The sequence below is a fragment of the Anas acuta genome, chromosome 32, assembly GCF_963932015.1.
Source record: "Anas acuta chromosome 32, bAnaAcu1.1, whole genome shotgun sequence".
In the NCBI taxonomy this organism is placed as follows: Eukaryota; Metazoa; Chordata; class Aves; order Anseriformes; family Anatidae; genus Anas; species Anas acuta.
In genome coordinates this window covers 484034-509322 of record NC_089010.1, presented here as the reverse complement: position 1 = coordinate 509322, position 25289 = coordinate 484034, and the positions used below count along the sequence as shown (strand labels likewise).

The 25289-nt window shown below is 49.8% G+C and overlaps 3 protein-coding genes across 10 annotated transcripts in view; all 3 read left to right on the top strand.

The window, feature by feature from the left end:
• The window catches only part of LOC137846463 (ATPase family AAA domain-containing protein 2-like), a 165399-nt gene that overhangs the window by 38773 nt on the left and 101337 nt on the right, over positions 1-25289 (top strand). For 2 of the 6 annotated variants that reach the window (XM_068664409.1, XM_068664407.1), the window contains 8 exons: positions 4980-5052; positions 6702-6797; positions 7240-7345; positions 8165-8265; positions 8527-8618; positions 8839-8954; positions 9341-9515; positions 9888-10257. In XM_068664409.1, coding sequence (XP_068520510.1) covers positions 4980-5052; positions 6702-6797; positions 7240-7345; positions 8165-8265; positions 8527-8618; positions 8839-8954; positions 9341-9515; positions 9888-10037 — 909 coding nt within the window. In that variant the 3' untranslated portion in view covers positions 10038-10257. Of the gene's footprint in view, positions 1-172; positions 311-4979; positions 5053-6701; positions 6798-7239; positions 7346-8164; positions 8266-8526; positions 8619-8838; positions 8955-9340; positions 9516-9887; positions 10258-12247; positions 12829-25289 lie in introns of those variants that run through there. The other 4 variants (XM_068664413.1, XM_068664412.1, XR_011090491.1 and 1 more) reach the window with 4 other exon arrangements.
• Positions 13784-17984, top strand: LOC137846474 (maestro heat-like repeat family member 5). Of its 3 annotated transcripts, none has more exons than XR_011090497.1 (3): positions 13784-15052; positions 16326-16451; positions 16687-16766. XR_011090497.1 is itself a non-coding variant. In XM_068664442.1 (3 exons), the coding sequence occupies exons 1-3, from the start codon at positions 14942-14944 to the stop codon at positions 17890-17892; spliced, it is 357 nt and encodes a 118-aa protein (XP_068520543.1). In that variant the 5' UTR covers positions 13784-14941; the 3' UTR covers positions 17893-17984. The 3 variants fall into 3 exon arrangements, 2 of the variants coding, with proteins under 2 accessions (XP_068520543.1, XP_068520544.1); XM_068664442.1 differs by lacking the exons at positions 16326-16451; positions 16687-16766 and adding exons at positions 17410-17489; positions 17727-17984; XM_068664443.1 differs by lacking the exons at positions 13784-15052; positions 16326-16451 and adding exons at positions 17410-17489; positions 17727-17984 and having other exon boundaries at positions 16757-17104.
• Positions 20785-24368, top strand: LOC137846464 (maestro heat-like repeat-containing protein family member 7). The gene is made up of 8 exons (XM_068664419.1): positions 20785-21228; positions 21494-21631; positions 22067-22243; positions 22493-22648; positions 22959-23060; positions 23222-23324; positions 23465-23524; positions 24153-24368. The coding sequence occupies exons 1-8, from the start codon at positions 21094-21096 to the stop codon at positions 24287-24289; spliced, it is 1008 nt and encodes a 335-aa protein (XP_068520520.1). The 5' UTR covers positions 20785-21093; the 3' UTR covers positions 24290-24368.

Genomic DNA, 25289 nt, shown 5'->3' with positions numbered 1-25289 from the left:
CCAGCTACTAGGAAGAAAATTAATTCTGTTCTAACTGAAACCAGGACACTGCTCCTGGCACTGAGAGTTCAATTCGTTGAGTTTTCCCCATTTGGCAGTTTTCTTAGCATCAGAAGTGCGTTCATTTTTAATGAACTTTTTGTTCCATACATACATATGTGTGCTGGGATTATTCTTCTACCAGTATTGAATGTTTCAACGGACACTGTTTAAGATCAATGAGAAAAAGCATCTTGCGGTGTTCGGTCTCCAGCTTTGAAGAAAGTATGGCGATACTGAGGGGAAATGTCAACAGAAGACGCTTTTCAAGGTACTGTATTTCTATATGTTCAATCTCTGTTCGATTTGTAGATTGAAAAGCAAGAGAGAAAGCATGTGCAGTGAGTTGTGGCCTGATAAACCTCCGGCTAAAATCAGCAGAGGCCTATGAGCATGCTGATGGCATACCAGTACCTTAAAACTAGAATCCCTCTTCTCAGTGGAAGTCTTCTGCTTTTCTAAAAAAACATGTGTTTTTTTCCCCAACCCCTTTGAGGTGTTGTTGTGGTGTTTAGCTGCCGGACGGGTTAAACCACACAGCCCTTCTCCAACCCTCCCACCTCCCTCTCTGGGATGGGGGAGGGAAACGGGAAAGTGAAGCCTGCGAGTTGAGATAAAGACAGTTTATTAAGACAGGAAAATAATAATGATGATGATGATAATAGTACTGCTAATAGTAATGTGTACAAAACAAGTGATGTACAATGCAGTTGCTCACTACCCGCTGACCAGTGCCCAGCGTAACCCCTAGCAGCCCGGCTGCCCCGCCCTATCCATGGTGCAGCGTGTTGCCATAAGGCATAGAATTCTTTGGCCAGTTGGGGTCGGCCATCCTGAGTCTGTCCCCTCGCAGCTGTTGCTGTGCGCCGATTCTGATCGCTAGTAGGACAGTGAGACACCGAAAGGTCCTTGGCTTGTTGTAAGTACTGCTCTGCAGCAACTGAAACATCGGGGTGGTATCAGCACTCCTCTAAACATCCTTTCACACTTCCTAAGCCAAAACATAGCAACCTACCCGCTACTAGGAGGAGAACTAACTCTGTCCTAACCGAAACCAGGACACGTATCTTATCCGCTTGGGTGCTATTGCTCATAATTTTGAGAATTCAACATGAGCAAGCTAGGAAATGTGGGTACATACAGAACCGCGTGTATATGGTACGCAACAGACTTGGGGTCTGGATCCTCCGTGAGGCCTACAGGCTTCTCTTTGTATACCATGGAGCACTGGCTTGTAAACATGGTGAAATTTCCCACCCTTGATGGGTCTAACACAAAAACTCTTTTCTCCCTTCTCTCCCCTGTCCTCTTTCTTAATGTAGGCAGTTGAGAAAGCCGAAATTGGAACAAAAAAAAGAATATAACACAGGTAAGTGGCTGTAACTCCCCGGGATACCTATTTACGCTGGTTACTGAAGAGGATGGTACTTGGTCACTCCATCGCTTTCATTTGGCCCCAAAGCCTTCTGTAGTCAGCTGAATTCAGTCATCAGTGACTTTTCTGTGAAGAGAGGTAGGTGCAAATAGGAGATTTTATGAATTCCTTGGGGAGGGAGCAGTGTGAATTGCGGCTTGGTAGGCACAAAGCAAACTGTTCTAATTGTGCAAAGTAAATTGATACTTGGTAAGTTCAAACTTAGTTTTATAGTTGGCAACCACAAAAGTAAACCTTAGCTGTGATCCTACCACCACTGTGGCGTAGCTCTTCCCTTCCCCTTGTCCTCTTGGCTCTTTTAATGACAGTGCAAGCAACAAACGTGTGCCAAAGGGTGCTGTATGGTAAACAATGGGCAGGCTTTTTTCTAAAAAGCACGAGTTTGAGTTATGTGGTGTTTGGGTGTTTGTCTTGAAACGATTCTTACCTCCTTGAGCTGTTAGATCATAATGCAGGAAATGAAAGTGCTGCATGCATAAACAGAGTAATAAAACATACACCTCTTAGGAAGAGGCTTGCAATGTAATAGTGTTTGTTTTGAGCACTGTTAGATACAGTTTGACATGAATGGAGTGAAAACACCTTAGAGAAAGGTGTTGATTGTTCTCCCTTTTCCAAGACAGAAATAACTGGAGTAGATTTCCCTCCTGCATGGAACAAAAGTTGCACGTTTGTTTTTGTCTGGCTAGCTTTCAGTCTCTTTAAGAATTTCTCTACAGGTCACAGTTTTAAGTAGACAGTTTAAACGTGCAGAGCGATAAGTAAGTGGAATGCAGTGGTTGTGACAACAACTTCTGATCTGAAATTTAAAGAAAAATCAATCCACTTCAGGGTGCCTTTTTTGTTTGTCTGTTTACATTTTACAAGAGCAACGGTGAAATAAGGAGAATCCCATCTTCAGTGTTTCAAAATACTTTGTTTCTGCGTTTCAGTCACCAGAACACTGAGGAGTAGAGCTGGTGCAAAAACTGTGAGACGAGTCCACGGAGAAAACAGGGACTTGGAGCTGCGCCGCAGCTGTAGCGTCGGACGCAGTCGGTACTCTATAACTAACTCGTCCATTCTATTTGACAAACCTATAACAAAGTAAGTCATCTTTTCTTGCAGACCTCTTAAAATGATCTTTCTTAGCAAGCCTTTGCACTATGGCATAATGTTGGCCTCGACTTGCTCTGTATTTTGACAGCAAAGAGGTATGGCTGCTCCTGGCATTGAGAGTTCAATTCGTTGAGTTTTCCCCATTTGGCAGTTTTCTTAGCATCAGAAGTGCGTTCATTTTTAATGAACTTTTTGTTCCATACTCACAAAAGTGAATGTAATGCTTGATTAAGAAACTGAGGACGGTTTGATACAGTCAAAGCAAAGTAGTCCTAGGGATTCTGCGTTTCTGTCCATGGTTTATTTCTGTTTCTGAAGCCAAAATTGTTTTCTGCTTCAGAATTTGCTTTCCTTGCATTTCATCATTTTCTACAACACGAAACTGAGATTCCCATGTAGAGAAGAACAAACAGCCTTTCCTCGGTTAACAAAAAATGACTTAATGCTATTGTGCAGAGCAACTTAAGTAGGATTAAAAGTTGACATAATTTTTTTATAACATCTTACTAGGATGTCAGAATTCTTATTTTCCTCCTGCATTTAAATATATATATTTTAAATGTGCTCAGTAAGAGGGGAAAATAAACCTGAAAACAGCGTATGTTTGCAAATCCTCAAAAGCTTGTTCTTAAATCTCTATCAAAAATAAAGATTTGACCTGATTTTTTGGTAATGTCTAAAATCTTGGCTAAGTGCCAATGACTTTTGCTTTGTGCATACTCCATTAAAATCTCTTACTGATTATGTGTGCTGTTTTATTTTTTTCATACATGCCTAACTTTGCTCTTACATGTCAACTTTGTATCTTAGTACTGCTGAAGTTTTGCTACAAAAAATGGCTGAAATGGAGCAGATGCATAGATGCCAAAGATGTTGGGAAGATGTTGAGGTACAAATGACAGAGCAAGTACTCCGTCAGTTTGCCACTTTTGTAGAGTATTTCACGTAGGGAAGTAACTTAGTTGTAATTTTAATTGAACTGAAATAACTTCCTTCCAAAGAATAGCGTGGTCTAAACTACCATTTGGTCTTGCTCTCTGGTTATATCTTCATGTCTTACTGATACGGTTGTGCTCCAGATATCTTTTAAGAGTGGAGGAAGCATCTTCTGCAGAAGATGTGGGATAACGGGGAGATGCTGCAGTGCATGTCTTCCACTCCAGTTTCTGAATTGCCTTCTGCTTTTTGAATGGGCACGGTTTACAAACAGCTGTTTCGGACTTGGGTTTTTACTCTAAATGTTACTAAAAGCTCTGCCAGGGGGACTGAATATGCAAAAAGACTGGTGCTTTCCTTCAGCTTGGCAGTTTAAGCTGTTTAGCTTTTTATCCTTAACTCCTAAATCATATTTCTCGTCATGCTCAGGAACGCACTTACTTGGAAAGCTTAACAAAAGGCAGTGCATAGCTTCCTGTGTTGGTCACTCGCTCGAATTTTGATTCCTGTTAACGTTTTTTTTCCTGAGAGCTCACAAAGAATCTCCAGTATCATGTAGCTTTAATCATCTGTTACAGGCAAATGGAGCTGTTTTCTTTAATTGACCTAACTTGCATTTCGGAGTTCTTCCTTGGTTGCAAACTGCTCCCAGAGTTTTCAGGAACTGGAAGCCTTTCAAATTTCCAGCTGAATGAACTGATGGCTACTTTATGTATATTTGTTCATGTGCTGGCCTTGCCTGAGAGCTTAAATAAACCCCTGTCTCTAGAGGAACCCCTGTTAAAGTTGTATGCAGCAATCATACTTCCTCTGTCTTAGTTTTGCTCTATTAAATTAAACTATTTTATTAAATTACTGTTCTTTTGAATGATAGGCACATCGTTTTAAAACTTCCCGATAACCTACTTTCATAGCTTTTTGTTTAGCTCTGAATGTCCTTCTTTTTCTCTCAAATCACAGGATGGTTGAGGTTAGAAGGGGCCTCTGGAGGTCACCTGGTCCAACCTTCCCCTGCTCAAGCAGGGACAGCTAGAGCTGGTTGCCCAGGGCTGTGAAATGAATCCAGAATTGTCCACAGTACTTTTTATTAGCATCTCTCACACGCCTGTATGATTTCTTTTGGTATGTCTGCTAGAAAGGTAGTTCTTTTTCCTTGGTTCTGTCACGCTGTAGGTTATTAACCTATGATTAACTAACGCACTCAGTTTTGTATCTGGGCAAGTATTTAACCACTGCATGTACTGAGCCCTGGTTTAGAGCAGAAATTCTTGTTACTGATTGTGGGTGCACGCAATCATATTCCCATTCTCTCCTCTTGTGCAATAATTTATTTTTTGTGTGTGTACGGGATGCCTCGATAATGTTACTGTGTAAGCATCAACAGACAGACGTGTCTGTCAGTGGATGTACGTGTATGCACGTCTGTTTTTCTGCACGTTTGTGACCGATCTTTCTTGCTGCTTGGAATTAGGAGAACCTTGATATCTTCACCTGTGTGAAGTCGGACTTTGAAAGAACTGGACCTGGCAGTCCAGATGAGATTGGTGAGTTCTGGTTTTAAGTTTTCTTTACTCTGTTCTAACCAAAAGCCTTGTCTTAAACAATTGAAACAAGCTAATCTACTGGGTATTTGTCTTCTGTGAAAATTCTGTGTTGCTATTGACTTCACAAGCCTTAGTATGAGCTCTAGGGCTGTACTGTAGTGAGCTCAGAACAGGTGAAAAAAAAAGTAGATGAGCTGACGAGTTAGATTATGTGATAGAGCTCACCTGCACACCTGCAAAGGAGCTCAGAGAGACAGTGACAGGAGGCTGAGCCCCAGAAAATAGTTTGCTCCTCCCTTCAGAGGCCCAGAGGAGCAGAGAGATGCACAGTGGCAGGTGGGAACCCGAGGGAAGTTCTTCAGAGGAAGAATGGCTGGGCCACGAACTAGTAAGGGAGAAGCAGAGTTGACTCCTTTGGAGGTTTAGTTAGGAAAACACTAGCTCAAAGTCTTAACAAGAGTAGCTTGAATACAAGGCGGGGGCCAGTCTAGAGGGAGAAGCTTGGTTAAAGTGTGTGGGTTTCAGGGAGCTGTGCAGTAGAGACTTGTAGAGAGGAATTTTAAATAGCATGTTGAATGGGAAATGAGCCCGGGTCAATTAATTGATGATCAAAATGCAAACTACAATTTTAAATCAGGAAAGAGCTAGAATATACTTTTATAATGAAAAATACGCCAGAAAAGAGTGAGGAAAGTGTCAGTGTTGTTATAAAGGAAGTTATTGGAAAAAGGAAAGGGTTAGAGGAGCAATACAGCAGAGAAATTCATGCTTTTGTGATAGAAGGGTTGGAACACCAAGGACTGGAGATGGTAGTGATCACAAACTCATTTACTGATCGCTCAGTTTTCCGTGTGCTGTCTGTATACCCCATGGCACCTACCTTGCATTCAGAAAGCAATGCAGCCTTTGGGGTTAAAAAATAAAAACCAAAGAGGGCAGTGCTTTCCAAGAAAAAAAGATCCTTTTGGCAAACAGGTAGGTGAATGGAGTATGTATGTTCCTTCCTCGGTGTCCTGCTGTTAACGTGAGAGGATATTCTCCAGAACCCAGTAGATAATTGCACTCTGGTTCTTGTGTTTTTTACCATCTTTCATGAAACAACTTCAGGTTACTTGACAGAAGCTAATGGCCTAAGCTTATGTGCATTTGGCATTGTTTTCTCATTGGTGAGCTTCAAGCCTGTGTCTGGCCCATTATTGCTCACAGAATTTGTGGCAGAGCTAGACTTGGACTTAGATTACTACGCTTAGTCTTAGCCCTACAGATTATTAAAACCCTTTCCACTAAATACTTTCTGAAACTAAGAAGCGACTTTCTGAAATAGCTGTTTTCAGAAGATCTGCATCTTAGCTAAGCAATAGGACAGAATTTTGCCTGTTGTTAAACACTGAGGCTGATGACAAGTCCATCAGCAGTTTCAGAGAGGACAGAACAATGTCTAGATGCATGCTCATCTGCTAGGATTTGTGATTTCTGAAACGTGACTTGCATAAATTCATCTTAAGGTTTTGCAGGATCCACTGTGTCCTTAAAATAATGATAATAATAAAACTTACAGGCATCTGTGTAATGCATTTTGGATTTCATATAATTTGCAAAAGTACTTAACGATTCGGTGTCATGTTGTGGTACACTACAAACATCAAAAGGAAGTGAGAACAAAGAAAATGATGGTGAAGATGTTCCAAGGCGTTACAACCTTCGACAGAGTAAACCTGCTGACCGCTACCAAGCTCCTATGGAAAGTAGGTTGAACGCACAGTTTCTCTTAAAACCTTATTTCGTGCACATAAGTGAGATAAAACTTTTGAATGCAAATACATGTGTTTGCGCACACAGTACTGCTTCAGTTCTGTACCTTCATTCTGCACATGAACTTCACTGTTTTTATCAGACACGTGTGTCCTGTGCACATTGTATTTCTTTGCTGTTTGGCATACTTAGTGCTATGTATCCTTGATATAACAGTACTTAATCACACTTAATAGTCTTGCTCTTGTGATTTTCAGTTCACCTTTAAGCAGGGCGTAGTTTTCCACTTGTGCCATGCACTGATGAAAAGCAAAAACAGTTAAAAATTCTTCTGGAATTAGGGATGAGTGAAACACGTGGCATTTTCTTTATCTTTTGATATCGTCCTCTCTTTAAATGTATCTGTATCATTATTCTAAATTCTTTTCCTTTCAGTAAGACAAAGAGATCGAGAGAGGACTAACTCGGGCCAGCCCCATTCTGTCAGACAGAAAGAGTCACTTGAAAATGCTGGGTCACAAAAATGTAGGAGACGTGCCAGGTTGGTGTATGGCTAGTGATAGCTCTTACTTATCCGTAGAGCTGTCAGTCTCCTTACTGCATAATGCTTCAAAGGGTTTTCAGTTTAGTGGTAATTACAGAGTAAGTTTATGAACGGTACTTTGGTAGTCTTAAGGTAGAGAGGAAAGAAATATTTGGAGGGGAGGAGGTGGATACTTTTAAGTTGGTTTCTTTTTTCAATCCAATATTTGTGGGTCACTGATAAGATGATTATGGAGGTAGTGTCTTGGGTTTCTGTAACTGAAATTCTTTGGTTCTGGAACTGAAGCCAGAATCCCCCCTTAAAAATCTTAGTCAGACTATTTAATCTTGAAGGATACAAATGATTTTCTTAAAACCGAAAATAATTGTATTCGATTTAGAGGGAGAGGCTTTATGGAAGTTTTGTTAGATTTAAAAAAAAAAAAAAGAAAAAGAAAAAGTTATCAGTCAAATACTGACTCTAGTTTCTGTTTGGAATCAACTAATGTTTCTATGTGAAGTTAACCTTAAACAATAAAAGATCTAAATGAAATCATAAATTGCCTTAGTAATGATAAAGGCTTTTTGGATTCTGTAAGCAGTTAGTGCGTAGAGAATGCTGTTGATTGCCAGATATTTTGTTGAGCATTCTTGAAAGCAGACAGTTGTCACGAGGAAAATCATGTCATGGCCTTTGAAATCAGATTCCCAAGGAGTACAATGGACTGGAAAATAGATCTCAGAGTAAATTTTGAGATAGAATTCCCTTGATTTTTGGTGTTACTGAGTATCTGCTCTGTTTTCTTTTGAACTTTCTGGTCTATATGCTTGCTTGCAGACAGAGACGTGCAGATGACATCAGTGATTCTACACCCTCTTGCTCATCTCCCTTGCTTAGCACGTGTGATACGGAGGACGGTGGTGAGAGCAGTGAGGATGGTGAGAGCATATCTCCAAGAAGGTTGCTGTCGTTAGAGAATAGGGGAGGGATGAACCTCCTTCAAATGAATATTTAGCCATGTTTAAGTTTATCTGAAGGTAACTGTGTAAGTTTATGTCAATTAATTAGGTCTTCTATATATTAATTAATGTCTTCTACATTTGCTTGGCATTATTACGAAAAACAAAAATCTTCGAGCTGCGTCTTAAAGAAAAAGAAGCCCTATAACTTCTCCTTAATTCAAATCAGGACTTCTCGAGTGAAACGTCAGAAACAGGACCTAAAGAGAGTTCAGAGGGATCAAAAGAAAGTTGGAAGAAGTCAGGGAGATGCAATGCAAATAGATAGTGCGGTAAGTCGTAAACTAATCATCGTGTCAGCGAGTGTTTCCAGTGATTACGAAAGATCTCAGTGTGCCATCTACTACTACCTTTGTTGATGGTTTTCTCTAAAGCAACTTCAAAAATTGCCCAGAATGTTTCCGTTGTGCTGAGATAATTTCTGATGAAACCTTGATCTAGATTGCTGCTTTCTTTAACATACAAACTCTGTTGTGTTGAATTTCTCTTTAGATTGGATTTGAGAACGTGGGTGGTCTTTCGGAACACATCGCAGCTTTGAAAGAGATGGTGATTTTTCCCCTCCTGTATCCAGAAGTTTTTCAGCGGTTCAATATTCAGCCCCCAAGGTAACTCATTACAGTGATAAATCGTAAGTCAGCTGTTTTCAGGAGAAAGTTCGATTAAGGTATCAATATGCTTCCGTGCTTCAACATTTTTGGCAGCGGTGAACGTTTGTTTTAGTAGTAGCAAAAAGTGGTTTCTTAAAAACGGATAGAATCAAGAATATTTGTAGGTTAAAAATAAAAGCAATGTCTTAAAATTTTAAGTTTTACCATCTGGTGTTTTTAAAAAGTTGGGTTAGTTGGGTTGGAGTGGTTTTGTTCTCTGTTTTATGTACAAGTCAGCTTGATTAGTTTGTAAGCAAGAAGGGATTATCTAGTGGAAGTCAATTGTAACATGTTGCCTGGAAGCCCAGTTGTTTTTCCTGCCTACTTTTGCTTTTTTATTGCAGAGGCTGTCTATTTTATGGCCCCCCAGGTACAGGGAAAACACTAGTTGCTCGTGCACTTGCCAGTGAATATAGCCGAAGTGACAGGAAAATATCATTTTTTATGAGAAATGCTTCGGACTGCATGAGAAAATACGTGGGGGAATCAGAACGCCAACTTCGTGTGTTATTTGAACAGGTGAGGTTGAAATGCACAGTGTATTCTGTCAGAGTTGAAACCATTATTTTCTGTGGTCAACGTTTTTAAGTAGAACTTGCTCTTTTTTCGTATTTTGTTAGTTTTTTTTTTTCCCACTGAAATGGAAATGCCAGTGTTTCTGCTGTGAATGTCAGCTGTAAGAACTACTGGAACGATTTGCTTCCTGTCACCCGGATACAGTGGATTGAGACAGACTGTCTTCTGTTAGTCATGCCAGATACTCCAGTAGCTCTATCAGTAGAGGTCCCAGAGGCTAAAATGAAAGATGTAGTTTAGATGACATTCCAACCATGATGTTTTTGTGCATTTTTCCTTTAAATAATGCTGTTTTACTCTGTGTTTTCGTGCTAGGCCTATCAGATGCGACCTTCAATTATTTTCTTTGACGAGATAGATGGTCTCGCTCCTGTGCGCTCCAGTAAACAAGACCACATTCACAGAATCACAGAATTTCTAGGTTGGAAGAGACCTCAAGATCATCGAGTCCAACCTCTGACCTAACGCTAACAGTCCCCACTAAACCATATCCCTAAGCTCTACATCTAAACGTCTTTTAAAGACTTCCAGGGATGGTGACTCCACCACTTCCCTGGGCAGCCTGTTCCAATGCCTCACAACCCTTTCAGTAAAGATGTTCTTCCTAAGATCCAGCCTAAAACTCCCCTGGCGCAACTTAAGCCCATTCCCCCTCGTCCTGTCACCAGGCACGTGGGAGAACAGGCCAACCCCCTGATCTTTCGGTATCATTCTTGTTTTCTATTAATATGACTATGTTGCTCAACCACGTAAGGCTAATTTTCTTTTTTGTTTCACACAAAGCTTATTTATAGGTCAGTGTGGAGGAGACAGTTCTGTTTTCCTTCACATCTGCCTGTTTTCTGATTGCTTTCTGCCAGTTGTGCTAGTTTGACTAAAGCCAGAAATACTCCAAATTGACTGGCATGAGCTAGCTGGTAAATCTCTTCTTCCCCTGATCTTGTTTACATTTCTTAAATGATAGTATGAGAGGTGTCTTTGTGGCTCTTTTCCTTTAGTGAGACCCCTAGGTGCTAACTCACCAGATTAGTTCCTGTTTCAACTGGCCTATGATGCCTGTGATTTCATGATGTTTACCAGTGTTTGAATTCTCACAGGCAGCCTCTCAATTATATGGAAAACATGTCTTCAGTATGTCTTCAAACTGCAACATTCCTTAGCAAAAATGTTTGAAGCTGAGTAAGAAACTAGTTCAAAACACTTTAGTTCTATACCTGATTACGCTTTTGTTCCATACTTTGACCATAATTTCTAGCCTGCCTGGAAAACAGAACTTTGGTGTTAGCTAAAATGCGTAACTTTCAACTGTTATAGCAAATATTAATCATTTGTTGGCCTTACTAAATTGGTGTTTAAAAAATCGGTTTTCTAGGAATCTTAAGCCTTATGCTTGTAGGGGAATTCAGAAGCTTTTTCAATATCCGTATCTTATGTAAACTAAAAATTTCATATATATATTCCTAGTTGTTCCATCCCTCAAGGCAAGCTGGTAGCAAAACTTATAACCCGTAGCCCTTGCACAGCACTGCCTTCCGCATTGCAGATTCTAACAAGTATTTTGAATTCCTGTTTTTACTTAAATGTCGCTAAGGTAGCTGAAGCTGTACTTAGATTGTTTTCCATATACATACAGTATGGAGGTATAGCTTTCAAAGAAAATGTAAAATATAAACAAGTTTGAATTCATAGACAATGGATACTTGATACTCAGTTGTACACTTTCATTGTAGAGTTTCATTTTTAGTTTAACACTAATTGCACGATCTATATGCTGAGATCAAGCAGTCTCAGAGACCCGAACAGAACTTGGAAATTGGAGTAGCAGTGCTGAGATGTCTGGTCTCATTGAACTTGGCATGCCTGATTGGAGCAGTGGACCTGCATCACCACAGAACTGAGTACTAATCAATTTATTTGACCAATAAACTTCCCACTCTGCAGACTGCAGCATAGCCTTACCCTTAAGAAATGAAACGCACCCCAGCTAAAACGTCTTGATTAAACTTTGTGTCCAGCAAGTTTGTGGCTTCTAATATATTTAACTTGGTTTTGGTGTGCTTTCCCTAATGTGGTAAGGCTGGTATAGATTCTCACTGAGGTATCTGCTTGGTGACTGCAATCTTAGTCTTAGGGAAAAAATACATCAGTGTGGGAAAAGTACTGTGTTATGGGGTTGGTGATTCCTAATGCTTGGTCTGTGAAGAGATTACAATGTGCTAGTGGTTGGGTAGGGATTTCTTGGTTCTGGCTATGACAAAGTTTTGTGATAAAGATTGGCCTGAGTCTAGATTTCTGCAACTGTTCTAAGTGCACTTCCACGCAATTCTGACATTCATAGGTATTACAGTTTTGCACCTACATAAAATCTGCTTGATCTTTGGGGAATGGAAAAAAAAAAAAAAGGATGATGACCTGTTTAATTTACTGTGAACACGTTAATTTATCCTGAAAACTTGTAACTCAATGCCAAAACAGGTGCTTCTAAATGATAGTTGAAACCAATTTACTAAGCCTGAGATCAGCATGTGGTCTGTGTTAACTTACCTATTTTTTATGTCTTAAAACGAGTCTTGTCCTTAAAAAGCTTGTCCATTATGACTACTCCTGGAAGAAAGTCATGTGGAATGTAACAAAATTTACTGAACCGGTAAGTAAAACTTGTATTTTTCTATTAGTTCCATTGTTTCAACTCTTCTGACGCTTATGGACAGCATAGATAACAGAGGGGAGATCGTGGTAATCGGAGCTACCAACAGACTGGATTCTATAGATCCTGCTTTACGAAGACCAGGACGCTTTGACAGAGAGTTCCTCTTCAACTTGCTAAATACAGAGGTGAGAACTTAAATTCAACATTAGTGCTACCATGGCAAAGTCCAACTTTATAGGGAAAAAAAATTGACAACTTGAATAAAAGAGTGGTATGTGGAGACACTGCGTTGTTCCATGGAGGGCAAATCTGGTACTGGATATATATGGTCAGGATGATACCACCAGGTAGTTAGTTCTATAACCAAACCTTTCATTCCCAAAGTTGTACCTGTTTACTTAATTATTTAGTCCACTTGGGCGCTTTCATCATGAAGTTGTGTTTTTGGTCTCAATCCTTCACTTATGAATGAATAGGGGACGTGTTTGCATTTGATTGTGCCCCGGATCAGTGATAGTAGTTTGAGTCATAATTTTGTCTTTTTTTTTTCTTACTAGGAAATTAAGAGAGAAATCTCAGCCTTCTGGTCCGACACGTAGTCTTCAACATACTTTTTCCTCTCCAGAGACTTTTGTTGCACACTGTTCTGTTATTTGTAAGCAATTTAGTAAATAGTATCTCATATAGGGATATAAAATTTAATATATACGTATTTTAAGATATTTTAAATTTGTTTATTTGACCTTTCTTAAACATATTTAAGTACTTTTATTTGATATTTTTGTTCTATATATGTAGCTCTCTATTTATTATCCTATATATATAGGATCATAGAGAAGTGAGAAACAAAGGAAAGAAACCAAAGGCACCTTCCCCCCCATCCACCCTCTTCCACCTCCTCCCCCCGAGCGGGGGGAGGGGTGCCCCATTGAGAGCTCTTGGAGCACCCATCCCTCTGGGCTGATCCCTAGCTGCTCTGACCCAACTTCAGTGCCAGCACAGGGCAGGAAGGGTGCCCGCCTCCCTTGGGGGAACCGGGGGCTGCCCACTGAGGTCTTCTGGCAGCCCCGTATCCCACGGGGCAGCTGCTCGCCAAGCCTCGGGGCTTCTGGAAGGTGGAAGGCAGTCCTCATGGCAGGGACCGAAGCCCCGCAGCGCTGCGTCCTCCTCCCTGAGCCCCTCGAGGGTTTGGTCCTGCTGCCGGCCATGGGTCTCCCCTCTCACACTCCTGGGGCAGTAGGTGGGATGGCTCCTCCTTTGCCACACTTGAGAGAATAGGCAGCTACGATGGGAGGCTTTGGATGCTCTTCATTACCTCTTCCGATTCATCCAGACAAACAGTAAGAGAAGCTGTGTTGGGCTGCCCTCCCCTCCAGCCGAGAGGCTCCCCCCCAAAAAAACGGGACTGGCTGGATACCCCTGGTGGGGTGGGGGGTAAAAGCAAAGGGTAAAAAGGGGGGGGGGAGGAGGAAAGGAGGAAATAGGGTACAAGTGGTAGGGTAAAAAGAGGGGGTATGAGGGGAAGGGCAGACGGACTGGGGGCAAAAAGGGTGAGGGGGGCAAGAGGGGGCACTGGGGCTCCACCGGCCCTTCTGACCTGGACCAGCTCTGCTGGCGCTGCCGAGCTGTGCCGCCCAATGCCCGGTGCCATCCCGGTTGTGCTCTGCAGGTGCTGCTGGAAGAGGAGCCCTTGGATGTTCTGCACACAGCGGTGCAGCAGCAAGCCATGCTTGCACTTGGCCACTTGAGGTACGTGCCCAGCCCCTGCTCTGGCCCTGGGCCTGGCTTCCAGGCTTCCCCTGTCTAGGCAGCAGCCTGGCAGTGCCAGCCGCGGGGCCGCTGCTCGCCAAGCCTCGGGGCTTCTGGAAGGTGGAAGGCAGTCCCCATGGCAGGGACCGAGGCCCCGCAGTGCTGCGTCCTCCTCCCTGAGGCCCTGAGGCCCTGCTCCCAGCACCGTGACAACGAGGCCCCTTGCTTTCTTTGCAGCTATGTCAACTCAGTGCTGGAGGGCAAGAAGAAGAGCATCCTGCTCGCCTGTTTCAGCAGTGTCTTCTTGCTGCCCTCACACGAGCATTTGGAGTGCGAGAGCCGCGTCTGCTACTTGAAGGTATGCTCTGGGAGAGCTCTTGGAGCACCCATCCCTCTGGGTTGATCCCTGGCTGCTCTGTGCTGAGATCTGTGCAGATCCTGGCAGAGGGAGAGGGACTGGAGATCCACTGCCACCCCTTTGTTGTCCTTGCAGACCCTGGATGCCATGGACCGCATGCTGAGGCTCTTCATAAGAAATTCTCCCACCTCCGGCTTCAGTGAGCTCCAGGACATCTTGCAGGTCTGCCACTTGCCAAGAGCAGTGTTCCCAGGGGCGCTTCCTCACCCGGAGGGAATTCAGCATCCACTGCGGAACGGACAGACCCTACTTCAGTGCCACGCACAGGCAGCACAGGGCAGGAAGGGTGCCCGCCTCCCTTGGGGGAACCGGGGGCTGCCCACTGAGGTCTTCTGGCAGCCCCACGGGGCTGCTGCTCGCCGAGCCTCAGGGCTTCTGGAAGGTGGAAGGCAGTCCTCATGGCAGGGACCGAAACCCCGCAGTGCTGCGTCCTCCTCCCTGAGCCCCGCACAGCCCTGAGCCCCTCGAGGTCCTGCTGCTGGCCGTGGGTCTCCCCTCTCACACTCCCCGTTGGTCTCTCTGCCACCCGGCTGCCAGGATAAAGACCTGAAGATGAAGTTCCTAAGGAGCATCATCAGCGTGTGCAGAAGTGCCAGAAACTGCGGCCTGTGGTGCGGCCTCGATGCCTTCTGCAACAAATACCAGCTGGCAGAGCATATTAAGGTGATGGGACACCTCCTGGAGGCTCTGGGAGGGGTGCAAGGGCAGGCTGTGGGGACGGGACTCTCGAGGGCTTTGGCGGGGGCCTCCTCCCTGAGGCCCTGAGCCCCTCGAGGCTTTGGTCCTGCTGCCGGCCATGGGTCTCTCTACCGCCGTAGCCCTGCTCCATGGCGGCCGCCCTCCGCCCGCGGCACCGCTCCGCCTCCCGGGCGCTCAGTGCGCAGCCGCGCGGCGCCCGCCTCCCATTGGGCCCCGCCGGCCCCTTCGGCCCGCCCACGAAGCGCTGCTATTGGCCGCCATCCGCGTCGGCCGCTATTGGCTGAGCTCGCCCCGAGGCCCTGATCCCATTGGAGCGCGCGGCCCGCCCCTCGCCGGGTTCCCCGCGATCCGATAGGTGGAGGAGCCTCCTGCGGTCCCGCCCCTTCGGCCCTTCTGTGGTCACGCCTCTCCGCTGTCAATCACAGCCGGACCCGATTCTGAGTGGGCAGCGGCGCGGGGCGCATTGTGGGGGCCGGAGCAGAGCGGTCGCCATGGAGACGGGGCCTGGTCCCGCTCTGCGAGCCTGACCCCCGGCCCCTGACCTCTTCTTGACCTTTACCAGTGACCCCGGCCCCAAATGAGACCCCGCAAGGCGTCCCCATTGACTCCCCAGTCAGTAGGATTGGAAAGGACGAATGTTTATTCAGCGCAGGGCAGAGCGGGGGATAGTCCCACCCAAGACGTGCGCACCCGACGTGGCAACTTGCCTTGCTTATCTGCAGCAAAGAGTTACATGGGCCTGAAGTTTCACAACGCGCCCGTACATATTCATAGCCTGTCCCCGCTTCGTCTTAAAATTAGTCCCAAGCAGTCATTTCCAGAAACTCCTCCCATTTGCGCTTGCGCAGTGTGTCTTGGTGGCACACACGTGGTGGCACGCACCACGGTTAGCAAAGACACTGAGTAGCATCCGAGCTTAATGCCGTCAGCGCTCTATCTCGACTCGATGAGATTCCCCCACCTCCCTCTCTCCAAGCTGCCCCTGTGCCCCTGCAGGGGACACCCGGCCCTCCCTGAGTCGGCAGCGGGTCACAGAAGGGCCCTTTGTGACATCACCTGGGCACTCCCCACTGCTACGTATAAAAGCCAGAGCAGCCAGCCCCGGCCACCCAGTGTCCGGCACGGCTGTGACGGGACAGGGCAGGAGCACGAGGCTGCGGAGCAGTCCCCGAGCATAGCCCGCGTCTTCACACAGCGCCAAGCCATTTCTGTGAGATTGCCTCTTCTCTACCCTCAGCCCGTAGTATGGAGGAGAGACGACCACCCAGTAGCCCCATGCTGGCATGGGTGGAGGCCGAGGCTCGTCAGGACAACACAGCTCCCAGTGAACACCATGAGCACGTCAGGGAGCTGCTGTTGAACGGTGAGCGAGGGCTCCCGTCAGGGGGAGCAGGGCTGGGGCTAGGGAGAGGGGGGGGGCCAGCAAGAACACCCTGCTCAGCGTCAGGACCAGCATGGCAGCCCAGCCCCCGGACACCCCCAGGGAGGTTGTGCCAGGGGAGCAAGCACGGGGCTGGAGGGAGGCCAGAGCTCCTTCCTCTCCTCCCTCCTGCCTTTGGCCACCCTCTACAACCCTCCTTCTTCTCCTGCCTTCTTAGAAGCTGACAGCTTAGCTGTCTACGAGAAAGAAGAGGAGAGCTTGTACAGCATTCTGACCTTCATCAGCAGCACACAACAGGTAGGTGTGGCCTTGCCATGGTGGCTGTGCCTGTGTCTCCTGAGGGTCGCGCAGCTCTGCTGCCAGGATGCTGGCGGGCTGCTGGCGAGGCAGAGCTGCCACCCTCCAGGAGCCCCGCACAGCCCTGAGCCCCTCGAGGCTTTGGTCCTGCTGCTGGCCGTGGGTCTCCCCTCTCACACTCCCCGTTGGTCTCTCTGCCACCCGGCTGCCAGGATAAAGACCTGAAGATGAAGTTCCTAAGGAGCATCATCAGCGTGTGCAGAAGTGCCAAAAACTGCGGCCTGTGGTGCGGCCTCGATGCCTTCTGCAAGAAATACCAGCTGGCAGAGCATATTAAGGTGATGGGACACTCCCTGGAGGCTCTGGGAGGGGTGCAAGGGCAGGCTGTGGGGACGGGACTCTCAAGGCCTTGGGGGGGGCAAGCGCTGCGTGGACACTCAGCTGCCCCTGACGGCCTTGGGGCCATTGAGAAGCCCCGCCAGCGGAGAGCTCAGCAGCAGGGAGGTGGCAGGGCGGCCCTCTGGGTGCCACAGCTGGCTGGGGGCACTGGGGCTCCACCGGCCCTTCTGACCTGGACCAGCTCTGCTGGTGCTGCCGAGCTGTGCCGCCCAATGCCCAGTGCCATCCCGGTTGTGCTCTGCAGGTGCTGCTGGAAGAGGAGCCCTTGGACGTTCTGCACACAGCGGTGCAGCAGCAAGCCATGCTTGCACTTGGCCACTTGAGGTACGTGCCCAGCCCCTGCTCTGGCCCTGGGCCTGGCTTCCAGGCTTCCCCTGTCTAGGCAGCAGCCTGGCAGTGCCAGCCGCGGGGCCGCTGCTCGCCAAGCCTCGGGGCTTCTGGAAGGTGGAAGGCAGTCCCCATGGCAGGGACCGAGGCCCCGCAGTGCTGCGTCCTCCTCCCTGAGGCCCTGAGGCCCTGCTCCCAGCACCGTGACAACGAGGCCCCTTGCTTTCTTTGCAGCTATGTCAACTCAGTGCTGGAGGGCAAGAAGAAGAGCATCCTGCTCGCCTGTTTCAGCAGTGTCTTCTTGCTGCCCTCACACGAGCATTTGGAGTGTGAGAGCCGCATCTACTACTTGAGGGTATGCTCTGGGAGAGCTCTTGGAGCACCCATCCCTCTGGGTTGATCCCTGGCTGCTCTGTGCTGAGATCTGTGCAGATCCTGGCAGAGGGAGAGGGACTGGAGATCCACTGCCACCCCTTTGTTGTCCTTGCAGACCCTGGATGCCATGGACCGCATGCTGAGGCTCTTCATAAGAAATTCTCCCACCTCCGGCTTCAGTGAGCTCCAGGACATCTTGCAGGTCTGCCACTTGCCAAGAGCAGTGTTCCCAGGGGCGCTTCCTCACCCGGAGGGAATTCAGCATCCACTCCCATCCAGACAGACCCTACTTCAGTGCCACGCACAGGCAGCACAGGGCAGGAAGGGTGCCCGCCTCCCTTGGGGGAACCGGAGGCTGCCCACTGAGGTCTTCTGGCAGCCCTGTATCCCCTGGCTGCAGACCTTTCCCCTCCACAGACTCCTCCTGTGTCGGAGAAAAGCCTTGCCCATGGCACTCCTGGGCTTCCTTTGCGTCTACACAGTGGCAGGAATTGGACCCCTCTTCCCAGGCACTGCACTGGTCACCACTGGTGCTGCTGCTGTCCACCTGCCTCCCTGTCCGTGGTGCTTTCCTCCCAATATCGGAGTGCTGCGGGAGCCCAGCACTGATGCTCCTGCTTTAGCAGGCATCAGCTCCCAGGGCAGACCAGCACTTTCTCCCCTCACAGATTCTGCTGCCCTTTGCCAACTCCCACAGCGAAGCTATTTGCGAGAGGGCCGTGGGGAGGGCCGCGAAGCTGACCAGCTGGCTAGCCACACGCTTCTCACCGGAGGTAAGGAGCCACGCACCCCTCCAGCCAGCCCACCTCCCCTTCCCCGCAGACCACATCAGCCTGCAGCTCAGGGGTGCTGCCGAGGCAAGCCCGGCTACAGACCCTCAGCTAGGGCTCAGCCCTGAAGCAAGGGCCTTCAGCCCTCCTTTGCCCATGGACCCCGAGTGGGGGATGTTCCCAGTCCCTGAGAGCACTCTTGGGAGCCAGCTCTGCCCCCCGTCCTGTGCAGGCCTCAAGCGCCCAGGGAGCACGGTGGGAGAGCAGGCATGGCCAAGGCTGCTGACTCACCTGGGAGCCAGCCCTGGGCACACTCTTGGCTCCAGGACTTTGGCCCCAGCTGCCTCCCACAGCACTTCCCTCCTCTCTCTCTCGCCCAGGACCACAGCGCTGATGGAGGATACACCGAGTGCAATGTGCCGCTCCTGGGACAGTTGGTGGGATGGCTCCTCCTCTGCCACACTTGCGAGAACAGGCAGATACGATGGGAGGCTTCGGATGCTCTTTATTACCTCTACCAATTCATCCAGAAAAACAGTAAGAGAAGCTGTGTTGGGCTTCCTTCCCCTCCAGACACAGGCACTGCCTGAGGCACTTGCTTCTTCTCCTAAGTAGTGCCATGGAGCGCTCTTGTGGAGACCTCTAGAGCGGTCTTCCTAGAGAGAGGATCCCTATATGTCCCCCTCGTATCCCTGCACTACAGCGCTCCAGCCCTTCGAGCCACCCCCCACACCTCAGTTAGGCCAATAGCGTTTTAGTTGTGCGATTTGCACGCAGGGCTCTCGTTCCTTTGCGTGTCCCAGGCTGGGAGCATTTGCATGTGTACCCCTGAGGCACACGTCAGCCCTTGCTCTCTTGCCATCTCCGTTGCTCCCATCAGCTGTCTGCCTTTGCTTTCCATCTCTGTCCAACACTGCCTCCCTGGGTTCTGCAGCATCTCCGCCCTCCTCAGCCATTCCTACTCAAAAGCTCTTTTCACCACTTGGTAAGCCTCCTAACAAAAGTGGCTTGTCCTTGTGAATCTTCTTCTTTTTGTCCCCCTCCGCTGCCGTGTTTAGGAAGAACAGCGCCAGAAGCTAGTCAACAGCCTCAGGGGAAAGCTGAGGCCATACCGAGGCTTCCTTTACCCACTGCCACGGACATTGCCACGGTAATGAGTTCCTCCCTTCCTGGCACACTTGTCCCAGCAGCAGCAGGAGACTTGTGGGAACACAGGGCTCCAGCATCAGTGCGGCTGGTGTGGCCTCGCTGTTCTGGCCCGCGCGGTCCTGCTGTCCCTGAGTAGGGCCTTTCCATAGGCCTCCCAGCAGCAGTTTCTCCTGGCCCTCCTGGCCACCAGCAAGCCCCGCATATCTCCAGGGCCAGCACCCTGGGCCCGTGCCTCCAACCCTGGTCCCTCACCCCGAGGGCTCTTCTCAGCCCCCACCACGCAGGGACTGCAGCCCCTGCTTCCTGCTTTCCCGTGGGCACTGCTGCCAGCACGCTCAGGCATCTGTCTCCAGAGCTGCTCTCACCGCTCAGTTCTGCAGCACCATCGGGGCACTTGCTGCAACGTGTCTTACGTCCCTTCCTCCTTGCAGAACTTTGGAAAATACCTCCAGCAGTCTCAGAGGACAGACGTCATCCTCAAGGTCATTGAAGCCCTGAGAGACTCCAACACATACGACAAACAGGAGGTCAGCGGTGTGCTGGACATGGCCATCGAAGACCCTGCCTCCTGGCTGACCGACGTAAGTGGCCTGCAGTTGGATTGCCCTGCCCGTTAGCCCATGTCAGGCCCCGCTTCCTCCCTCCCACGTCCAGCCCTCTCAGGCACCGCAGGCAATCCCTGGAAGCCATCCCAGAGCCATGGGAAGGGCAGTTGTGTGAGTAGTGGCTGAAAGTACGTCTGCACTCCACTTTTGCCTCTCCAGGTGCCAGAGATCGTGAGGTGCATCTACAGACACGTGGAGTACATCAACACGGCATCAGCCCGGCGCAGCCTGGACATCCTCATCCTCTGTCTGGCCAACCAGCGGCCAAGGGAGGTGGCCAGCACCCTGCTGCAGATCTCGCCATCATCTGACAGGCATGCCAACCTTCAGGGCTTCTTGTATGGGAGGGGAGGGGACAGGAGACTTTCCGCCTGACACATCCACAGCAAACTCCAGGGCCCTGCTCTGCGTTTCCAGAGCAGGGCCCTCCACGCCGCCATGCTTTCCAGCCGTGGTTCCTTGGCCACAGCCAGGGCAGCCAGAGCTGAGCAAGCCAGCCAGGATCCCTGCCACCACAGGGAACGTCATCTCTGCCCTCTCCTGCTTGCCTGGACAAGGCTCCCAGGGCACCCCAAGGGAGGGGGGCGGCAGGGCCAGGGCTGCAGGACAGCCTGGGGCCTGCAGGGCCTGTGCAGGCCACGGCGCTGGGGCGGAGTGTGCCCTGCTGACTGAGTGCTCCGTCCTTGCAGCGCTGCCCTGGCCATGTGGGAAACCATGTTCTCCCAGAACCAGACGATGGAGAATGTCCTGAGGGAGACACTTGGCGTGCTCCAGGAGCAGAAGCTGCGCGGGCTCCCGGGCTTCATCCCAGAGGACAACTGCATCCCTCACTTGGCGGTGAGTTACTGGACGAGGCCTTGCTCCTCTTCAGGGCCGTGTGTGTGCCTCTGCCCATCTACCCCCAAACTGGCAGCTCCTTCAGGACGTCCGTGCGGGAGGAGCAGGCAAAGAAAGGCTGCTGGGTGCTGCCAGGCACAGGGCACTCAGGGGCCCTGCGGCCCTCCACAGCCCCAGCTGCCCCTGGCCTGAGGCACCGGGAGAGCCAGGAGCTGCCTGCAGCCCTGCAGGCTCCGACAGTCTCTCAATGCTGTGTTCCTTTCAGCTGCTGGCCCACCCAGATGTTGGAGAAGACGACTCGGAGGCCCTGCGCCACCTCCAGAGGCTCTTGGAGCATCCCAACCGAGTGACGTACTCGGTGGTGCTCAGCGCTCTCCTCCCAGCGTCAGAGACACCTGTCACGGTGAGCAGGGCACACTACTGTGAAGGCCGGTGGGCCTTTGTCCTGAAGGTATCATGGCCTGCTCCTGGCCAGCTGGGAGGGCTCTGCTCTGCCCGCAGCTCTGTGGCGCAGAAGAAATGGCCAAGAAATGAGCTGGCCATGGAGGGGCCCAGCGGCTCTCTGGGGAGCTTTCCATGCATGCCGTGTACCTTTTGGAGCGGGTCCGAAAAGGGGGCACAGAGTCTTTGCTCAGCTGCCCTCCTTTTCCTACCCTTGCTCCCCTCACATACGCAAGGGCTGCCCATGGCCATCGCCTGTCTGCTGGCTGGTGCCCGCTGCGACTCTCGTGCTGCCTCTGCGCGAGCAAGATGGCAGCCTGGTGCTCTGGCACCACAGGCTTCTGGCCAGGGTGGCCTTTCATCGTTTCACCAAATGGAAACTCTGTCCTTCCTCCAGGCAAGAAAACTTCCCGTGCTGCTGCCAGGCATCATTCAGGGCCTGCACGTTGCCAGGGCTGACACCAAGATGAAGGCCCTGCTTCTCATCCGAAACGTGATGGATCATGTGAAGAGGAAGCAGGCCAGCTCCATCGCTCTGCAAGTGGCTGGGGACATCCTGCCACTGTTTAACGATGTAAGGCTGCTGCAGGACCTGAGCCCACAGATGGGCACTCTCATGACAGCTGCCCCCCGTGAAGGAGGCCTCTTACGTTCCCTCTAGTGGGGCTGCGTCCTTTCAGTGTGGCTACAGATCTGGCCACAGCTCCTCTGAGCACACTCTGATTCTGTAGCACCTCCGTTCACGTCAGCCACCCTAACGCCCCTGCTCACCGCGGGCAGGGAGCAGCTCTTGCTGAAGTCTTCCTCTCTTCCTCCCTACCAGGAGTGCAGCCAGCTGCAAGAGCTCTCCATCTGCCTCTACAACAAAGTGATGCAGGCTGTGTTGTGGAACCACAAGAGGCAGCTGAAGAAGGTCGTGAAGAGGGGCCTGCTCCCACTCTTTTTTCACCTGAGTGACCAGACCCAGAGCGTGGCCAAGGTGCGTATGGCATACCTGACTAGAGGGACTAGCAGACTGACACCACAGGGGTTGCCTGGGTGTCCGGGGCCAGGGCTGAAGGTAATCGGGCACTTGGCATGTGTGTCCCTTCGGGGTGCAGCTGCCTGTGTCATGGAGAATGGGGGCACAGCTCCCCTCCTTCCTTATGCCAAACGCAGTTCACACTCACCCCCCACTGCATTATCCCACCGGGGGCTGGGAAAGGCCTGCAGCCCTGCCAAGAGGTGGGCGTTGCCAGGTCCCCTTCCCTGGGCTCTGGTGCCATCTCTCAGCCTCTGCTGCTCTGCAGGCCTCCCTGGAAGCCCTTGTCACCGCTGCAGACTTCCTGAAGCAGGGAAAACTCAAGCACCTGGCGCAGACAGAGCAGACCTGGAAGATCGCAGAGTACTTGGTAAAGACAACAGCTCTCTCCATACCTCAAAACCCCAGCCCCACAGGGCTCGTGGCTGGGAGATGGGAATGGCCTGAGGGGAAGGGGGGGTGTTGGCAGGAGGGGGTGGTCTGTCCAGCCGGGCAGGGTCTGCAAGCCCTGTAACCTTGCGCTCTCTCCAGCTCGTGCAGGACAAGGGAAAGGTGGAGAAATACCTGCAGCAGAGCCTGCCGTACCTGCAGCACACTCAGGTCGCCTTGCGGGAGGCAGCCGTCAGGTTCATCGGTGAGCCACAGCCCCCGGGGTCCCTCCTTTGTCAGCCTTTAGCAGCCCCAGTGTCCCTAGAGTCCCCCCCGGGACTGGGTCCCCATGCAAGTGGGCCTGGGGGCAGCCTTGCAGGCTTCTGACAGCAGCTTTGTGCCTAGGTCTTGCCGCGCAGCACTGCAAGGACCAGAGCGAGATGAAGATCCATGAAATCTGCAGCAGTGAGTGAGGGCAGCGGGGTGTGGGTCCACGACCGGTGGGGCAGGGGGCATTCACCTTTCTCAGAGGGAAGGGAGAAAGTTTGTATGGCCAAAAGCTCGGCTGGGGTTGAAGCTGGCCAGTACTGCGCTGGCTAAGAAAAAGGGCTTTTCTGGAGTATGTTAACAGCAAAACACGTCTGTCTACAACTTCCTTGTGACGGGGAGCAGAGAGGGAGGCACCGAGCTCTCCTCTCAGGCGACCGGTGATAGGAGGCGAGGGAGTGGCTTAAAGCCGGGTCAGGGGATGTTCAGATCAGATTTTGGGGAAAAGTTCCTCCCTGAGAGGGTGGTTGGGCACTGAAGCAGGCTCCCCAGGCAAGCAGGCATGGTGCCCGAGCTCGCGGGTGTTCAAGAAGCATTTGGACAAAGCTGTTGGATATGTGGTGTTAAGTCCTGTGCCGTCCAGTGTGCAGTCAGGAGTTGGGCTCAGTGATCCCTTCCAACGCAGGATAGTTAATGATTCTCTGACTCTAACCCCTTGGTCCCTCTGTGTCTTTGCGGGAAGTGACGGGTGGAGGGGTGACAGGCTCTGCCCGCAGTCTCTGCAGACAGGTGGGTTTAATTTCTGCTCTGTTTCTCTCCATTGCAGTCCTCCGGCCCTTGCAGAATGACGAGGAGGAAAGTGTTGTGTCTCTGGCCACTCAGACCATCTTCATCCTGACACGTCCAAGGGAGCAGCTGACATCGAGCTGGTGCCGGCGGGCACTGTGCTGCTGCCTCTCCTAAGCCAGGGAGAGGCACAAAACCTTCAAACGCCTGCATTCCATTAAAATTCCAACACCACGTGCAGGGCCGTGGAATCCTTTGCATGGTGTGCTGAGCATTCCAGCCTCTACCGTAGTGGGCAGCTGTAAGGGTTTTAGGTGGTGTGGTGGGGAATGGCTTAGGGGCGGTGGCTTATGGAAAACGGACTCCACAATCCATAAGATTGTAAAGTAGGTGTGTTTATTCAGCGCTGGGCGGCACGGGGGTAGTCCCCCTGTGAGAAACAAAGTTGTGTTTTTGCAGTACAGAACTAATTTTCTGTATTGCAAGGTAGTTGTGTAGTCATAACAAGGAGAAATGCTAAGTAGATGAGTGGACGGTAGAAGGCCTCGCTGTTCCAAAATAAGTTGCAAGCTTGAGACAAACAGGATGAGCAGTATGAGAACAGTAAAACAAAGATCACAAGACCTCAACACACAAGAAGGGAGAAATTCAAGGGTTGAAAACAAGAAAAATGGTACATATATGGTATAGAGGAGGGTCGAGCAGCTTGTGAACCTGTAGTACTCTGCCAATGAGGAAACAGGGGAGGTGATCAGGTGTCGGGTAATAGGGAATAAAAGGTTAGGATTTGTTTACTAAAATGCGCTCCTGATTGACAGGACGCCCGCCCTTGCAATCGCGAATAAAATAGCTTCACAGAAGATTCTGTCTAAAGAAAGTTATGTGAGATTTTCCTCACACCACCAAGGTCATGCGCACCTCATGCGGCAACTTGCCTTGCTTATCTGCAGCAAAGAGTTACTAGGCCTGAAGTTCCACAACGCACCTGTACATATTCACAGTCTGTCCCCACTTCGTCTTAAAATTAGTCCCAAGCAGTCATTGCTGGAAACTCCTCCCATCTGCGCTTGCGCAGTGTCTCCTGGTGGTCGTCATCAGGGGTCGTGGGGATGAAGGTTGGTGACTCTTCCTCGTCACTGCAAAATAACATCATCTTCCTATCCATAAGCATGCTGTA